Here is a 19,092-nt window from a genome sequence, read left to right on the forward strand (position 1 = left end):
CGGGTTCAATTCCTAGGTTGGGAAGATCCCCTGGAGTAGGAAATGGTAACCCATGGCAAACCAGTATTCTTGCCTGGAGAATCCCATGGGCAGAGGAGCCATGGGGTCGCAAAGAGTCGGACTCGACTTAGCAACTAGACCACCACCACCACCCAAACCATACACTGTAAGCTATAAACTACAAATCACCATATTTTACAAATCTGGACTCAGTAGAAAAATGGGTCCAATATTTCACAGAAGAGGAAGTCCTGTAAACATATGAAAGTGTGCGTCCTTACTTGTAATCAGGAAAACGTAAATTCAAATCATTTTATACCCATGAAATTAGCAACAGTTTGCAAGTTTGATGTCACATCAAGTTTTGGCAATGGTGTAGAAGAATGGGAATCTTCAAGCCTACTGTGGAAATGTAAGCTGATGGAAACACTTGAAAAAATTTAGCATTATGTTAAAGATGTGCATTTTCTAAAACCCAGAAACTTCACCTCTTGGTGATCACAGATTTCAGAGACATTGTGATTTGGTTTCAGACCATTGCAATAAAATAAATATCTCAATAAAGCAGGCCACACACTTTTTTGGTTTCTCGGTGCATATAATGGTTATGGTTACACTATACCCCAGCCTACTAAGTGTGTAATAGTATTGTGTCTAGAAAAACAATGTATCTACCTTAATGAAGATATGTTTTACTGCTCAGTATTAACCATCATCATCCGAGCCTTCCATGAAGTTGTAGTGGTATCAGCAAGGATCACCGATCTCAGACCATGGTAACAAAGTAATTATAATGAACAGATCTGAAATAAATCTTGAGAAGTACCAAATATGGCACAGAGGTCCACAGTGAGCAGTGTTAGAGAGATGGCATCATTAGACTTACTCCACCCAGGGTTTCCACAAACCTTCAGCTTGAAAAAAAAACATGACCTTCAAAGTACAATAAAGCGAAATGTGCCTATATGCTATAAGAAAACCTTGCTCATATTCACTGGGCAACATCTATAAGGATGTAGCATTATTTATAACAACCCAGAGAAATTGGAAAACAAGTTAAATGTGCTTCAGTAAAATTTGTAGTCGAGGGAGGTCAGAACCTCTACTATTTGGGAGGGAAAAGCATAGGTTACTACAGTTCAGAATAACAGCTTTCAGAAAGTTATTCTTGATGGCACTGCTTGTCTCAAAAAGGAAAAAAGTAAAAAAAAAAAAAAAAAAGGAAAAAAGTATTTGGGTAGGCCTTCACCCACAGTGAAAGACAGGATGGCCCTGCGGAGGTCATGGCTTGGAGAAGGCCGATCGTGTGGCCCTTAGCACGGGTGCTGGGTGCCTTGCCTGTTGGGAGTCTCTCTCAGGAGAGCAGGGGCCTGGCTGGGGAGGCTGGCCTTGGCCCTTGGATACCATTTTTCAAAGTAAGAAATGAAATACTTCCTACCCTGTTAGTAAACAAGGATGTCACAGTCATCAGCCCTCCCAAGTGAGCCTAAGGATACTCGGGAAAGAGAAGAATAGCTGCAACCTAACAGCCATCAGACTACAGCCACTCCCTACGGGGAGCCCAAGGTTAGCTCAGGATGTGAGAAGCACAGGATCCTGGCCCAGGATAGCTGAGATGCATATGAAAGAAATGATGTCTGGGAGTGGAGACTCTCGGTGGCATCTTCCCATACCTAGAAAAGAGCTAAATTCCTTAACTTGGGATATCTGGTTTCCTTTAACAGTAATCTTTTGATGCTAAGACTACCTGCCCTTTGTTGCAAAACTTCTTTTTGACCTGACTCCTCCCCTTGCCTCCTCCAAGCGGTTCTCTGAGGGTCACTTGAGATGCTGTCTCTTGAGCGTGGAGTCCTAAAAATTCTCACCGAATGAAAGGTAACTCTCAACTTTTAGGTTGTGACTATCTTTTTCAGTGGACAGAAGGTGCACGTGGACCCTGGCTGAGAAAGCTGGTGGGATGCTGGATGAATGGAAGTCATTCATGATGAGGGGGCTTTTAAAATTGCACTGCAACTGTTTACTGGTTTCATTTTCTCCATGCTCAATGGCTTAATGCTCCCCTGCAGGAGGAGCAGCTGAAATCCCACGAGACCAAGCTGAGGCAGATCACCACGGAGCTGGCGGAGCACCGATCCTACCCGCCCGACAAGAAGGTTAAAGCCAAGGAGGTGGATGAGTACAAGCTCAAAGACCACTATCTGGAGTTTGAGGTGTGTTGAACCTAAATGTCACAATGCCTGTTACCTGAGCTATCTTAGCATGTTTCCACGAGGCAGGGTTTTTTTTTTTTTTATAGCTGCCTTATCTGTGGGCACCATGCCTTGACCCTCCCTCTTCTGGGCCTCCGGGCGGGGTCTCAGTCACGGTGGCCCCTCATGCTCATGGTTCTATTTAAGCATCAAAGAATAACTGTCAGTATTTATGCTTAAAAGCAAATCGCCTGCTGGTTGGAAAGCATGTGCTGGCTGCGAGACCAAAAAGCAACAGTCGACGGACATGCCGGGGTGGGCAGCCGCTTTCTCTATTTCTGCATCTCTTCCAGCAGAGTCTGAGTCAGAAAAAGTACCGCGGAGGAAAGGAGCTGCGGGGTGCCGTGCGCGTCTCCTGCACGCGCTCTGGCTGCTAGGCAACGGAGACAGCTCTCCTCTGCCGCTCCTGCCCTTCACCCGGAGGCTGGTAAACCAAGTCCTGGCACATCCAGTACTCTAGCACGTGTGGCCACTAAACGGAATGGGGAGGATCCGTACAATCTGGAAAGAGAAAATCTAAAAGCGAGTTGAAAGTGCTGTGAACAGTCAATGTCACCTGTGCCTAAGGGGCTTCCCAGGCGGCGCTAGTGGTAAAGAACCCGCCTGCCCATGCAGGAGACATAAGAGACGCAGTTTCAATCCCTGAGTCGGGAAGATCCCCTGGAGGAGGGCATGGCAACCCACTCCAGTATTCTTGCCTGGAGAACCCCATGGACAGAGGAGCCTGGCGAGCTACAGTCCACGGAGTCACACAGACATGACAGAAGTGACTTAGCATGTACGAACCTTCAGATACATCGTCTCCCCAGTGAGTGGCAGGGTTGTGTTTTAACTGAGACTACCGCATCAGCTGCCACTTGAAGACACTGAAAGGATCCTTGATTTTAAGTACATAGGCTTAGTCCAAACTAAAGAACAATTTTCTCTTAATTTTTATATAATTTTTTTCTGCAGAGTATGTTGAATCTGTCTTTAGCTATTCTTTTGTTTTGTAGATCTAGCCTATTCTTATTCATCTTCTTTCCCATCTTACAATCCTGTTTCTTCCTTGGGCTTAAATCACAGCATCATCCGAGCACCCTCACCCTGACCCATCGCCCCCAGACCTAATTAGACACCAGGCCCCAGAGCCCAGCGCCCTACTCTGCTGCCTCTCCTGACCCTGCTCGCCCCCAGCTCTGCCTTTAGGCCCCCTCTGCCCAGGTTTTTTCACCTCTCTCCTGAACCTGAAGGCGCTTCTGTCTTCAGCTCATCCTACACACTCCTGAGAGTTTTCTAAGGCATGCTTCTGTCAACAGCTGCCCTGGGTTTTCCCCTTCACTTCCCCTAACAATTTACCTTCAGATAAAGTCCAGTCCTTAATCTGAGAGGATTTGGGTTCCTTCTGTCTGTCCACAGCACGGGTCTTCCCACCATGACCTCCGTGTAGATCGGTCATTTTCCTGCTACTTTACCCTCTCCAAACACGCTGTTATGCCTTTGTTCATCTACTTTGAAAAGAAAAAAAGAAAGTTAGCTACTCAGTTACGTCCGACTCTTTGCGACCCCATGGTCTGCAGCCCGCCAGGCTCCTCTGTCCCTGGGATTCTCCAGACAAGAATACTGGAGTGGGTTGCCATTTCCTTCTCCAGGGGATCTTCCTGACCCAGGGATTGATCCCCAGTCCTCCTGCATTGCAGGCAGATTCTTTACCTTCTGCCCCAGCTGCTCTTCCCTCCTTTCATTTCTGAGAGTCCTATTTGTCTTTCAGGGTGCAGCCCAGGCCCCTCCTGTGAAAAGCCTGCTCTCAGCCTCTGGCCCCCGTCCTGCTTGGGGGCTCCTGTTGGGGTGGTTTCAGGGTCTTTGCATCTGTGGTCGGTCCCACAGTGTCTGCCCCCGAGACTGTGAGCCCTCTTGCAGGGGCCTCGGGTCCTCTTCCCATCTCTGCCCTGTGCTCGCTTGTTGAATTGGACAGGGTTTCATGGAAGCTTTTAGAAGTCTTAGATTTCAGAGTTATAAAATGTGGCATTTGGTGCCGTGAAGATCTATGTACCAGGTTTCTTCATGGCCAAGCAAATCCTTGCTCTGTGCAGATGAAGAAAAATCTTCCTTTTATTAAAGATGAAACTTTATTAGCTAAAACTTTGGAAGCTTTCCCAGTAAAAGACTTCTTGAAAAAATACTTTTTAAAAAACAGAATTACTAAGCAGCTCATCTCTGTCCACACCTGTTCGGTCTTGGGAGATGGGAGTCCTCAGAAATCTATCACAGTTCTTCACACGTCTGGAGTGGCTTTCAGCTGCCAGCCTGTTAGTTTCACACGTGCTGATTAATTTCCCAGCTCCTCAGGCCCCTGCTGCCAGCCCGCAACACCTCGCTCTGAGCCCTTGGCTCCAAAGCCATGAGTCTGCACCCAGGAGGCAGGGGTGGCCGCAGGACCAAGGAAGGGTCACCCCTGCTAGACACTCCCCCTGCTTTGAACCTCCTGTTGGGGCCCGTTTTCTGGAAATGTAACCCAGCCAAAGCCAGCATTTCCATTTCCTGACATGGGCTTTAGACCAGCCTTTATGTGGGTAAGTCTTGCTTTCATCAAATCGTCACATCAAGGAACGCGAAGGTTGCGTTCCAGGACTTGGCTCATTAATATCTTCCCATATGGTAACACATCGGGCATGCTGGAGTGTCTGTCGAACCTCACTGACCTGTGAACCAGAAAGACGGACAGTCCCCTCACTTCTTAGAGGTTATCTAACAAGGTTTTTGTGAAGTAGTCTCTTTTTTTAAGAGAACCGTTACTTTTGAGTAACTGAAAGTTGAAGTAGTGTATCTGTGGGGTCCACTCTGCTGTTATTTCAGCCACTGGGCTCTGTCCTGTGCATGTACCTGCAGCGATGCCCTCAGAGCATCCAGCTTTCTAAGGCTGTTCCCCGGATGGGGGTCTGAGCGTGATGGACCAGCCCCGTGGGGTAGGGGCGAAGGTGTCTGAACTTCAAGGACCCTCCTGTATACTCGTTCATTGTTCTTTCCTCAGCTTCTGGAAGATGGACTGAGACTCATACGTATTTGTTGAGTAAATAAATGGAAGAAGGCAACATCAGAGGAAAGCTTAGTAGCTCCCCTGAAAATAAAAGTGTTAAGCAGACAGCAGTGTCTGCAGTTCCCTGTGACCCCAGACGGGCAGGGACCAGAGGGGCATCTTCATCCCACTGCAGGCCTGCTCTCTCACCTGCTCCGGTGGTAGGGACTCCCTGCAGTTTCAGAGCAACTCTTGTAATTTTCACATCTTGGTAAGAAAAGCACCTTCATTTTGTTAGAATATTAAGTCCTTGGTAGTAACACGGTTGTTTCTAACTGGATGCATTTCAGTTGTTTATATCCCAGGTTGCTCTGAGTACAACAAACAGTTCTTCAGGTGGGCCAAATTTGCAGCACTTGGAAATTCTCTTAACCCCGACTGACAGTAAATAATTAGAAACTCTGGTAAATAAGAAGGTTCAGGGGTGGGTTTTGTTTGTTTAAGTTGAACTTTACTGAATTGCATTGTTTATTTTTGGCTATTCTGGGTCTTCACCGCAGTCCTCGGGCTTTTCCTCCAGTTGCAGCGACCCGGGGCTCGTCTCTAGTTTCGGTGCGTGGTCCTCTCATTACAGGGGCCTCTCTCACGCTGAAGCGTGGGCTCCAGGGCACGCGGGCTTCAGTGCTGGTGCCACCTTGGCTCAGGAGTCATGCCTCCCGGGCCCTGAGCACGGGCTCAGGAGTTGTGCACGCATGCTTAGCTGCTCCTCGGCATGTAGGATCTCCCTGGATCAGGGATCGAACCCATGTCTCCTGCATTGGCAGGTGGCTTCTTTCCCACTGAGCCACCAGGGAAGCCTTGTTTATTTTTGAAGTCTATAAAAAGTCTGCAGAGAACAAGCAGACTTACATCAACTTCAGCCTGAGCCTGTAAGAAGACGGCGCGCTATTACTGACGGCAACAAACTCCGCTCAGAATGACTGTAGTTCACCAGGTCCATGCCTCTCTCTTTTCTGCCTATGCAGCGGGAGGTTGGGGTGGGTGGTGGGGCATTGCTTTGTTCTTCATTGAATTGGTTCCCCAAAGTCGTGGCTATTGATTGTTTACAAGGGTTCACGTGGAGTCTAATCTCAGCTTTGCAAGAGTTGTTAGGCGTCACAAGTCTGTGTAAGAAACTCACCATCATTTCCCAGTTTTCAAAAAATAAATATCAGAAATAGCTCCACTTCCTTTTGACTTCACTTACTTCTACTCTATTCAGCTCCCTTTTCACTTAAAAATGTTGACTCGATCTCCACGTTTCTGGTTCATTTGGAAATTTATCAGGATGTGGGACAGGTACATGGTGTTCGTCACGTGAAAACTTACAAAGCTCCAGCCACTCGAAGCACAGGAACCTGGGCTCTGCCCGATGCCCCTCGGCCTTCAGAGGAACAGCCCTGTTGCAGGAGTTCCTTCGCTAGCACTGAACTTGGCCCCAGAAATTCGGCTTTTTGTTTCTTCACAGTTGAAGTGAAGATGACTGTTTGCTCCAGGATGTTTTTCAAGTGACATCTAAGATGTTTTCCGTGGCCTAAGTTATTAATAATTCTTAGACATGAGTAGGGAAGGGGCAACGCTGGCAGTTCAAACCGGGCAGATGGGCTGTCAGAGGCTGGCTGAGGAGGGAGTGCTGAGGGCAGGCGCCCAGCAGCTCCCGGGTTCACTGCGGCACCACGGAGACCTGGCAGGCAGCACAGGGCACTTCACGACCAGCAGGCCTGAGGTCGGGACATTTTCTCTGGCCCTCGCAGTGCTGGATTGGCTCGTGCTGAGATTTGAATGCGTTTAGGGAGGATCAGCAGGGCCCTCCTCCCACCCCCTAGTACACCCAGCCTGGCAGGGTCCACGTTTGTGTTGGCAATCTGACTCCTGAGCACACTGACTAGGCCGTTCCTGTATAGATGCTGCAGACGCTTGGATGTGGTTTGTGCCTTAGAGCTGTGATGGGCTTTGAATCAACTGTCTCTTCATGGTTAGAAAGTGGACACTTCCAGGTACGTGTGTTCTCAGATTCCAGTCCAGCAGGAAGAGAAGTCCATGTCCCTGATGGCTCAGCTCTGTTCTGCTCAAGTGCAGAACAAAGGCCCCTTGCTGAATGGGCTGGAATTCAGCCACGCGCTCACTCCTGAATTTCAACCTGGAGCAGAAAGTGCTTATGGATTAAGGCAGGCAAGACCCACACCAACCACATGGCTGGAAGTGCAATTTTAGCAACAGCAAATGTCCATTCTAACAAGACATGTAAATCTCTCTAAATTTTAAATCGAAAAAAAAATCTAGGACGTTCTTGAGGCATGCTGCATCTTTTTCTGAATATCTAATTTTTGGTAGCATGTAAAATGGCATGGTTCCTTCTGAAACTGATGTACTTGAGAACAAGAGCACATTCCATATAGTGCCATTAAGGAGACTCAAGACAGCTCGTATAAGAAGTGCACATGATATGCCTTTATTGTTGTAGGCCCTCAGTTTTACTGGGGTTATTTGTTGGCGTGGTGGGTGGGTGGGCGGTTTGATGTATTCCTTCTTGAACAGATTCTCTGACTGTGATCTTAGCTCTGTCTCTTCAGATGGCACAGTTTTTATCTGTCAACCTCACGTAAGTAATTTTCACATTATGGACCGCTTCTCATCTCACAGGAGCAGTGAGTGCAAGGACATATCTCAGGGCACTGCCAGCTGTCACCCGGCAAATCTGCCACTGAAACAAGATGATCTTGCTGCTAATTTGTGAGTGGACTTGGTTGCAAACATACAAAGATAGCCATGATCACTTGCTTCCTCTGGAGTGAAAGTAAGGGAAATTTTCCCACCTTCCTAGGAGGTTAGCAGCCAGTCTGTCTCAGGAACAGAGTCTAAATCCAGTGGCATCTCCTTTATAGAAAACAGCACAAAGGTGATTACGTGTGCACCCGAGAAGCTAAGATGTGGCAGGTTAATTGACTTCTTGCGGAAGTTGAGGGATTTTCTTTTTCTTGTAGAAGACTAAGTGTTAGAGTCCAAAGCTAGAGACCCAAGTCCAGCAGCTGCCCAGACATACAAGTCCAGTTCACATCAGGGGTTTTGCGCTGCCGTTTGGAATTGCATTTTGTTCGGCACGGTGAGCGAGAGGGCTGCAGAGCTCTGGGTTTTCATCTGTAAAAGATGACGCATGCTTTTGAACGGAGGAGAAGCTTAGCAACAGGGAGGCTTTGAATCACATTTTAAACAGATGATTGAGAAGCAGAACAGACAGTCAGTCATGGGCCCTGCAGTGACTGTCCTTAAATCCGTCCTCAGGCCTGAAATGTCTGCTCTGAGGAGTGTCGCTGCTTGGGGTGAAGGTACTGTCTGCAAGAAAAGGGCACAAAAACTTACAGTTATAAAACAGTGAAATGAGGGAAAGGGATGGCCTGGAAGTTAGGCCACTTTAGTCTCATCCTTCTCTGGACCTCAGTTTCTGGTTATGAAGATGAGACGGAATTGGGTGAGCTGACCTATGAGGCCCCTTCTACCTGTGTATTTTTGCTGTGAGTAGCATACTGACCCTGACGCTGGGGAAGAATGAGGGCAGGAGGAGAAGGGGGCAACAGAGGACAAGATGGTTGGGTGGCATCACCGACTCAGTAAACATGAGTGTGAGCAAACTCCCAGAGATGAGGGACAAGGAAGCCTGGCGTGCTGCAGTCCACGGGGTCACAAAGAGTCAGACACAGCTGAGCAACTGAACAATGTGCTAACATCAATTAATGTATTAGGTTAACTCACTCTCACGATATCTCTAAGAGCGTTATTAAACATAAAATAAGAATATTTCAGTTTGGGGATATCAGATGATCTAGACCAGCTCTGTCCGATAGAGATATAATGCAAACCACACATGTAATTTTACGTATTTAGTAGCCACATGTAAAAAGAAAAAGAAACAGGTAGAATTTATTGTAATAAGATTTTTCAATTTAACACAGTATGTCCCAAGCATTATCATTTCCATGTGTAATCAATATAAAATTTTACGATATCTGACACTTTTTTTCCGCGTAAGCCTTCAGACTGTAGTGTCTCTGGACACTTGGGGCTCAGGGAGCCACGCGGGGCGTGTTCTCTGGCTCCCGCACGGGTCGGTCTAAGAGCCAGCCCGGAGCGGAGGCGCGCTCCCGGGATCGCGGGGCACAGGTTTCCCACATAATCGAAGAGGCCCGGCTGTCGGGCTCACATCAGACTCCGCGTCGGCCCTGCTCTGGCCGTGCCTTGCTTGCTCTTTCGATCGTTACTTCTGGGTGGGGATCTGGTGTGAGCGCATTCACCAAGTGGCCTGGGAGAATAGACAGCCCGGTCCGTCTCCCCGCAAAGCAGTTCTCATGGCAGCAGTGTGAGCGGCCGGCTTCCGGGTCCCCTTAGGCCCCTTGGTAGGTGACCCTCGTGTCCCTCACTTTTTGCTGAGTGCTGGCGCCGTTAGCCATTTCCTGAACTCTGCTTTTTTTTCCCTTTCCACCCAGAATGCTTTATCTCTGTCCAACTACATTAGGCTTCTTCCTACTGTTGCCTATAAGAATCTGTATGCTTTTGATGTAAGAGTTTTAAAAACTCGTTTGCATGGGTCCCCGATCTGGTTCAGGGGCTTCTCGGAGGGAGCAGGCTTCTTCAGTCCTTGCGGTGGATCTAAATTCAGTAGACTTATAATGGAAACTAATGTTTTCAGAAATGTTTTTCTGAAAATATTAGAGAAAACTCAGATGCAAAAAAAGCCTGTTTATCCCAGGACTGCCGGCCCAGCCCTCCCCAGAAGGCTGGGGGCCATTCCCCCGGCACGGGCTTGTTGTAGGGGCACCTGTCCCCCAGGGCGGTCCCGGGGGCTCGGCCCACGCGCAGGACGGACGCGTGGACGCTCGCTCGGGACGTGCCCGGCCTCCCCAGGCCCGGCCTTGGGTGGCTGTGTGCTGGGTCACCACACCTGGTTTCCCTGAGCTTCCACTCCCTGGGGCGGTCCTGTGTCCTCGTCCATGAGTCACCGCGCCCCCCTCGGGGAGGCCCGGGAGGTTTCCTGCCGCCGCTCACTCCCCGCGTGGACCGGAGGCTGGAGGGAATCAGGGGCCTGCCGAGGCCTGATCACTCGTCCCGGGGTCCTCCGACTCCCCGGGTCGAAGATGCTTTACCATGACGACAGGCTCGCCATTGGCCACGGAGCCGGAGAGATGGTAGGAGGACGTTTGACCAGGGCCTGCAGAAGGTGCAAAAAGGCTGTAAGCTCAAAAGCCATCAATGTATTTAGGGATGACGTGTCCTGGGAAGTCTATGGGGAAGGTGGTTTACCTTCGAACTTCCTCAGATCCTACTTTAAAAATTTCCTGGAAAGACCAGCCTGTCCTCTTATGGCTGGCGTTGGCATTTTCGGAGCCGTGGTGTGACAGGCCAGCTATGGCGATGAATCCCACGAGCCTGCTTCTGCAGGAAACCGTGGGCAACGTTAGGGAATCCCGGGGCAGGCAGAAACCAAGGATAAGGAGCGGGGCCTGTGCAGGAATGCTGTCATAACAGACTGAAACTTTGTGTTAGATACGAGGTCCCTAGGGAAAAACTTAGAGACACACTTATCCCATGGGAGTGAAATTTAGCCTCTAATCCAGATAAGTAGTGTTTCTCCAGCTCAAATTATTTATCTTAGGCTTGTAGAAACTCGACTTCACATCTCTGTGCTTCAAAGGACAGATTTTTTTTTTTCCCATTTTGCTGAGCAGCAAATTTGTTAATCCCATGGATGCAGAGTAAATTTTCTTTTTCCAGTTAATTTCACACTTGGCTGTTGTAAAAGCCCTCACACAGGGCCACGCCCGGCGGGGCCCTGGGGGCAGAAGCCCTGTGCAGGCCGGTCTGTAGGACTGAACCACGGCTGAGTGGGAAATGGAAGATTCTTAAATTTTCCTCCAAGAGAGCAAACTGTGTTCTCTTTACTAAGTGAGCTCTGTGGACTTTTAAATTGAGAATTTGGGGTTTAATTTCTAAGAAGAGAAAAAAATCTGAGTACTGATACAGACTGGGTTTATAGAAAGGGTTTTGAGAGCTCGAGAAACCAAGTTTGAAGAGTGAGAAGGCAGCAGCATTTCACAGGTTAGCTTTCGGAGTTGTGGACGCTCTCCTTGACGCCCGAGTCCTGTCTTCTCAGGACGGGGATGCTGCAGAGGTGAAGCGCTGCAGGGAGACTGAGTGCCCTGCCTGGGCCTTCCAGCTGGGGAGGGGTCGTGGCAGGGGGAGGCAGGACGAGGGTGGCCGCTGAGCCCTCATTGCCCTGCCTCTGAAAAGCCTGCAGGAGCTCTGGGGGCAGCGGCCTAGGTCTCACCTGTCACCTGGCAGAGAGCAGGTGCCTTAGAATGGAGACCAGGACACTCCCCAAACGCTCTCTACAATCCTGGTGCTTTTTGTCTGTTTTAGGGGTTTTTTTGTTGTTTTTTACCTCTTCGGCTTACATTATTATTAGAAGTAAGCTTTTTATTTTAGTTTTGTTTTTAATTGAAGTCAGAAAGTCCATTTACAGACCAGTCAAGCCAGAAGGCAGACTGAAATGACACAGTAGAATTCACAAAGCCTCACATTTTCCCAGAAAGCCATGAATACAAGCTGTACAACCTAAAAATGTGTCTGTTTGCTGTGTCTTGGCAGTGGGTTACCACTGCATGCAGAAGCTTGATAGGGGAATGGCAGAGGGGAAAACGTTGAAATTTTCTTTTAAAAATATAAGTCCTAGCATAACTTTCAGGTAAGAACTTATGAGAAAGCTCTGTTTTGAATGCAGGCTTCCTTAAATTAGTAGGTAGTAGAAGGTGAGCCTGCTAATACCTGTCTACTAATACCTGCCTACTAATTTACGGAGCTTTCGGGTAAGAACTTGAGAAAGCTCTGCTTTGAATGTATTGCTTCCTTAAATTAGTGGGCAGTAGAAGGTGAGCCAGCAAGTTAGGGAGAGTCTGCAAATCCACTCTGCGTTGTCCTGTAAAATGCAGAGCCTTTATTTGAATAATCCGTTCCTTCAGCAGCTCCCTGTTCTGTGGGCTTGTTTTAATTGCTTGGGTTTCTTTGTTTTCCAGTGTGAAGCTCTAGCAGCAGACACTGTTTTGCCGTGTGTACATGACATTATCGCTGCTCCTCTCATTTCATCTTAAGCTGGCCTTTCATCCTGCCTTCATGAGAAAGGGAAATGTCAGGAGGAAACGTATTCAGGGTTTGATTGCTGGAGCGAGGTCTGAATACTGATGGCAGTGCCTAAGTCAGGATTGCCATCACAGTTTTCATTTAGCCTGTTACTATCGTATTCACATATCAGAGGTGAAAAGGAAATAGTGTTATATTAAATGAAATGAAAAATGATATGCAGAGTTCAGAAGAAAAGAAACTGCTCAATCAGATGCATGTACGTTTATATGTAGATGTGGTTAAACTTCTTTTCAAATAATAATGTTACACACACACACACACACACACACACATATATATTTGACACTTAACATTTAACCTAAGCAATAACTTGTGTGACCTTAGACACTGCATTTTTCATTCCCCTCTAGCAGGCATTGCTGCTAGTGAAAAGGATATGTTTCCTACCTGTTTGAGAAGTATTCTTACAGGTGATTGAAGACCAACTTAATAAATTAACATTGCACAAAATGTAGTAAGGAGGTTTCCAAGTGAAGAAAGAACTTGATTTTAAGAAAGAAAGAAAGAAAGAAACTGTTTAGCATTTGAATTGTCTTTGGCTCTTGGTGATCAGGGAAAGCTTCATGGAAAGAGCAAATCTTAAGAAGGAAATTAAGGGCAAGAGCTTGCTGAATGGACAAGGCCTCAGAAACAGTATTCAGATGCTTCTCTGCAGAGAGTAGCCACTGAACTTGGATTTGGTCAAATTCCTTCTCAAGTTTTCTGATAGTGGGACCAGCTCACATAGCTATTCTGCTAGAAATCCACTCAGACTGTTAGAGACGCCTGAGCAAGGAAGCTGAAGCACATAGCTCCTAGATTTTAAGAACTGATCTGAGAAGGAATCCACAGAGACCATAGCAAAACCTTTAAGGTGACCAAAGGCAGCAGTTGTCCCCGAGACGCCTGGCAGTCCCAGACTCCCTCTGTCCTTCCATAAACGACATGCCCCAGAAGAGCCACGTAATGAGCGCCACCAAGGGTTTGGGGAAGTGGATCCGTGCCATCCTGACCCCGAGACAGCTCCTGTCACTGCCTGCTCGCTTCCCACAGACCTGCTCTCTGCAGCCCGTCTCTGGGTTCATCTGAGGCTGTGTCCACTCTTGCACAGTGGATACTCTGAGATGTGAAACTGTATTAATTAAACATTCATTTTTAGTTAATGAATTTTTTGTTGTCTCTTCTTCCCTTTTTACCATCTGGTTATGAACACTTTTGTCAGAGCAAAGGTGTAACGCCTCCAGAGTGTTATTACTTTATTCGTTTTATTTGTTTATGGTCAGCAGCAGATTGAAAGTGAAAGTCACTTAGTCGTGTCTGACTCTTTGCGACCCCATGGACTGTATAGTCCATGGAATTCTCCAGGCCAGAATACTGGAGTGGGTAGCCTTTCCCTTCTCCAGGGGATCTTCCCAACCCAAGGATCGAACCCAGGGCTTCCCTGTAGCCAAGCTGTTAAAGAATCCACCTGCAACACAGGAGACCCTGGTTCAATTCCTGGACCAGGAAAATCCCTCGGAGAAGGGCTAGGCTACCCACTCCAGTATTCTTCACCAGCTTCTCTGGTGGTTCAGCAGGTAAAGAATCCACCTGCAGTGCGGGAGACCTGGGTTCGATCCCTGGGTTGGGAAGGTCCCCTGGAGAAGGGGGAAAGGCTACCCACTGCAGTGTTCTGGCCTGGAAAATTCCATGGACTGTACAGTCCGTGGGGTCACAAAGAGTTGGACACAACTGAGAAGCAGATTCGTTCCCATGATAATATTGATGAGACTGCTGCTCTGACCCGCAGAGCTCAGAGTCTTGGGTGAGAGTTGAAGGGTTTACCCGAGGGTGAAAGTGATCCTGTAAGTCACATGCAGGAGTCATCCGGCAAAGGAATTCACACACAAATGACCACTGACAGACGCTTCTCTTTTTAATGGGTGCTTTTGTTAGAAGGTAAATTGAGAAGCTATCCTCGTCAGAATAAGAACTTGTAACTACCAGATGAAGAAGCACCACCACGCTCTGCAGACACTGGTCCAGTTTCTGTTTGTTTTTTCTTTTTTGCCAAGGACAATGCTTTTTAAAAAAGCTTGGCTGTGCTGGGTCTTAATTGCCCACAGGGTTTTCTCCGGTTGCAGCGAGCGGGGGCTGCTCCCTGGTGCAGAGCGCGGGCTTCCCATCACAGCGGCCTCTCACTGTGGAGCCCAGGCTCTCCAGCCCGTGAGCTCTGTCGTCGTGGCTCCCGGGCTCTGGAGCACGGGCTCAGTAATTGTGGCAGGCACACGGGCTGCGCTGTCCCTCAGCAGCTGCGATCTGCCTGGACTCGGGACTGAATCCATGTCTCCTGCGTTGGCAGGCGGATTCTTTACCGCTGAGCCACCAGTGGTGTGGTATAAGCGGCTTTTCTTTCTCTGTAGAGAGCGAGCCCCAGTCTTAAGGAGGCAGCCTCAGCTCACCCTGCAGTTTTGCGTGGGGGACGTCCTGACAGCTGTGGCTGACACGCGTGGATGAAGGGCGTAGACGAGTCTTTGCTGAGTGGTGTCACTCAGGGCCAGAGCAGGGCATGTTGACAGAAAATACGGGAGTAGGGAACCCTGGAGCTGAGAGAGTGTCCCCAGAGGCAGCCGACACAGGGTTCATCAGGCGTCTGTATCCCTGGTTTTGTTTTTCTGGAGTTTGCCACACCGAGAGTTGAGGATGTTTTCGTTGGATGTGAGAAGTGTTCTTTCCCCCTTTGTTCCTTCTTTCCACGTGTCCACTCACCAGGCATGTACGCCATGCGTCCCATGTGTTTGTTCTCTGTGCTGCGGATCCATTAACAGACAGAAGCCAAGTCCTTGCCCCCGTGTGACTGCCTTCTGGGATTGGCAGGGGAGAGAGAAACAAGGTCGTTTCATAATCAAACTCTGAGGCTCATGGTGAGAAGGCCAAGGAGAAGAATGATTCAGTGATCGGTGATCAGAGCAGATGGGGCCGTTTTCGGTCTGGGTGGCCAGGGAAGGCACCCATGTAGAGGAGACGTCTGAGTGAAGGTGGAAGGGGGTGAGGAGGCCAGGGACTGTGCCCTGGGGGCCGTGCTTCTCGGGCAGAGAGAAGGTACCAGAGGCCTGGAGCAGGAGTGTGTCCGCTGTGTTCAGGAGGCGGGTGACCTGTGCACTGCGTTCCCGGGGGTGGGAGGCATAAGACCCCGGACGGACGGAGGGGCGGGGCCTCGGCACGGTGGAGGTCTCCTGGGCCAGTGTGAGAGTTTGGGGGTCGGAAGCATTTTTAAGGATGAGAAGCCATTGGAGAATTTTGAGCAGAGATGACACATTCTAGCCTACAGTTTAGCCCATGACTGTCTTTCGAGAAGAGTTTGCCGGGGGTGGGGCAGAGAGGGGCAGGGACAGAGAGACGGCTGTCACAGCAACCCAGGCACAAGATGATGGTGCTTGGTCCAGACTGGAAGTGGTGGAAGCAGAGAAATGGTGCGATTCTGAATTTATCCTGAAGACGGGGGACAGGAGAGCTACTGGAGAGAGCAGAAGCAAGGAGCAGAGCTTTTATCGTCAAGCTTCCTTCCTCGGGGTTGTAGACCCATCTCTACGCTGCTCCCCTAGTCATCACTAGTGTGCTAACTAACCATTACCCAGACCCAGAAACTGCTCTAGAATAAGTGCTGGTCAGTTAACTCTAACAGTATCGTTATCCTCCACGCTATAGCGGAAGACCCAGAGACCCTGCTTCCGCACCATGGAGAGTAAGCCACTGGTATAAAACTATTCACGGAAATAGTAAAATAGTCAATGGCTTAGTACTTATTATGTGACCACAGTATGGCTTAGAGTGGACTAACATCCACTCTAACATCCACTGGGTATTCAGAGAAAACCCAACAAAACTACATTATACCAAAGCCTATTAATTAAGTGTATCTTTTCCTAAATAAAATTATGACAGGAAGTGTATACACAGCTCATTTGGGATATTGTTTTATATTGAAGTACAGTTGATGTGCAATGTATCCATTTCCGGTATATAGCAAAGTGATTCAGTTATAAATATATATACATTCTTTTTCATATTATTTTCCATTATAGTTTATCATAAGGTATTGAATATACTTCCCTGTACTACACAGTAGGTCCTTGTTGTTTATCTATTATATATATAGTATCTGATAATACTAATACAGCATCCTAATACAGGCTAATACAGCCTCCCAATTTGGTAGCTCTAAATTTGTTTTCTATTTCTGTGAGTCTGTTTCTGTTTTATAACTAAGTTCATTTGTATCATACTTTAGAGACCATATATATCTGATATCATACAATAGCATTATTTCATTCTTTTGTTCGGCTGAGTAACACTGCAGTGTGTGTGTACCCATGTCTTTTTTATCCATTCATCTGTTGAGGCACACTTAAGTTGCTTCCTTGCCTTAGCTGCTGTAAATAGTGATGCACTGGGGTGCATGCATCTTTTTCAATCAAGTTTTGCCTGGATATATGCCCAGGAGTAGGACTACTGGACCATATAGTAACTCAGTTTTTAATTTTTTAAGGAACCTCCATGCTGTTCTCCACTGTGGCTGTGCCAGTTTACATTCTCACCAACAGTGTAGGAGTGTTCCTTTTTCTCCCCACGCTCTCCAGCGTTTATTATTTGTAGACTTTTAATGGTGGCCATGCTTACCAGTATGAGGTGATGCGTCATCGTAGTTTTGATTTGCGTTTCTCTAATAATTAGCAGTTTTGGTCATCTTTTCATATGCTTGTTGGCCATCCAGATGTCTTCTTTGGTGAAATGTCTGTTTAGGTCTTCTGCCTATTGTTTGGTTGGGTTGTTTTTTTATTATTACTATTGAGTTGTATGAACTATTTGTCTGTTTTGGAAATTAAGCCCTTGTCAGTCAAATGGGATATTGTTTCTACAAGTGAGTCCAAGCTGAGTGTTGACCATTTTATTTGTCAGCAAATAATAGAAAACTTGACTGATTATTTAAACAGTCTAAACATTCTTTATCTCACTTAAGAAAACCGGAAGTGGATGGTCACTGGCTGCTTGAGAGTTGCCAGCAAAGATGCTTGACCTTCCTAAACTCCTGGTCTGCTCTCCTTAGCACACTGACTTTTTGTTTTCATGCTTATCGTTTCGTGGTTTCAAAGTGCCTGCTGTAGCTCTGAACGTGTCGTCTCCGACCTTTATCAGAGCCCCAAAAGCTGCCTCCGCAGGAGCACCCTCGACCGCTCCCCTTGTGTGTCGTTGGCGGGTCTCGGCACAGGGCTGCAAGGCTGACCGGCAGGTGGGAGAGAGTTGGGTCTAACTGTCCGGGTTAGACCACGATTCCTGTCCTGGGGCTAGGCTAGAACTCCACGCCCTCAGGGGGAAGCGCAGCCCTGCTGGCTGAAAGAGGAGGCTGCACCATCCTCTAGCAGCTTCTTTGGCCAAGACTGACCCCTGGAAAGTGACCCCTCAGGTTTTCAATCTCTGAGCCGGCGCAGCAGGTTGAAGAATGCTTGACAAACACACTTCCTGCTGCTTTTCCCTACACACCAGCTCCAACCTGAAGAAATGTCAGGATTGGTCTCAGGAAAAGGAGTCATGTCTTCTCTGAAAGGAAGAAAGGGCATAAACCCTCCCAGAGATGCCACGTGGCTGCATTGTCGGGAAGACATCCGCGTTTCCCACCCAGAGGGAGAAGCCGGGAGCAGGCGTGGAGCAGGGCTTCGAGGGCGGCCCTGCCCCTCCATGCCTGGCCTGCCTTCAGCTCCCCATCTTGGCTCAGAGGCAATCTCTCTGTGGCCCCAAAGCCTCTGCATAGAGGTTCACAAATTTGGTAGTCTGTAATTCCAGAAGAATGTGGGTTGCAGTCCTTTGAGTAGTCGTGGAGAGTCCTGAGATTAAAGGTAAGTTTTCCTAAAATATTTTGAAGAGCATTTGACTTGGCCGCAGACACTGGTAGAAAGCAAGGCCGTGCTACTGGGTTTAGCGGCCTCTCTCCTGTGAGCCCGTTTACCTCAGATACGGCGCACAGCCCCTGGAGGTGCCTAAACAAACCCACGGTGTTTTTTCTCATTCCTCCCGGCATCCGCGCAGTCCTGCTCTCGGCCCCTCTCACGCTCCCCTCTGCTTTATCTCTTCTTCTCCTCTGGTGATACGTGCAATGCCCCTCCTCTGTGCTCCGGCTTTTGTTTGCTGATTGACCCGCTTATGTAATTTACTGGAAGGAAAGGAAAGTATCAATAGCTCAGTCATGCCTGACTCTTTGCGACCCCATGGACTGTAGCCCATCAGGCTCCTCTGTCCATGGGTTTCTCCAGGCAAGAATACTGGAGTGGGTAGCCATTCCCTTCCTAGAGGATCTTCCTGACCCAGGGATCAAACCTGGATCTCTTGCCTTGCAGGCAGATTCCTTACCATCTGAGGCAGCAGGGAAGTCCAGTTTACTGGGGACAAGAGTTTTGCAGCTGGAGCTGTAAAATGAGTGGATGAAATGGCTTTTCTTCATGTATTTTAGGTGAATTTCCCCAATAGTGTCAGTGTCTTTAAAAACTAGTAGAAAATAGCCTAGTCACCTTTTCTCCTTTTGTCCCCTTTCAAGTCATCTCAGAAAACTGTCCTTCATACCTCTTTGATTGTATAATTGCCCTAGCTTTGTGAAATAGTATGCCT

At 48.1% G+C, this 19,092-nt stretch overlaps 1 protein-coding gene across 9 annotated transcripts in view; it reads left to right on the forward strand.

Annotated features, from left to right (window-relative positions):
- PSD3 (pleckstrin and Sec7 domain containing 3) overlaps positions 1 to 19,092 on the forward strand; it is a 475,326-nt gene that overhangs the window by 444,415 nt on the left and 11,819 nt on the right. For all 9 annotated transcript variants that reach the window (XR_010658389.1, XM_065901506.1, XM_065901507.1 and 6 more), the window contains one exon: positions 2,067 to 2,210. Coding sequence is in view for 8 of the 9 variants with exons in the window: in XM_065901506.1 (XP_065757578.1) it covers positions 2,067 to 2,210 (144 nt within the window). In the remaining variant the exon portion in view is untranslated. The remainder of the gene's footprint in view (positions 1 to 2,066; positions 2,211 to 19,092) is intronic.

The sequence above is a fragment of the Muntiacus reevesi genome, chromosome 10 (assembly GCF_963930625.1).
Source record: "Muntiacus reevesi chromosome 10, mMunRee1.1, whole genome shotgun sequence".
Classification (NCBI taxonomy): domain Eukaryota; kingdom Metazoa; phylum Chordata; class Mammalia; order Artiodactyla; family Cervidae; genus Muntiacus; species Muntiacus reevesi.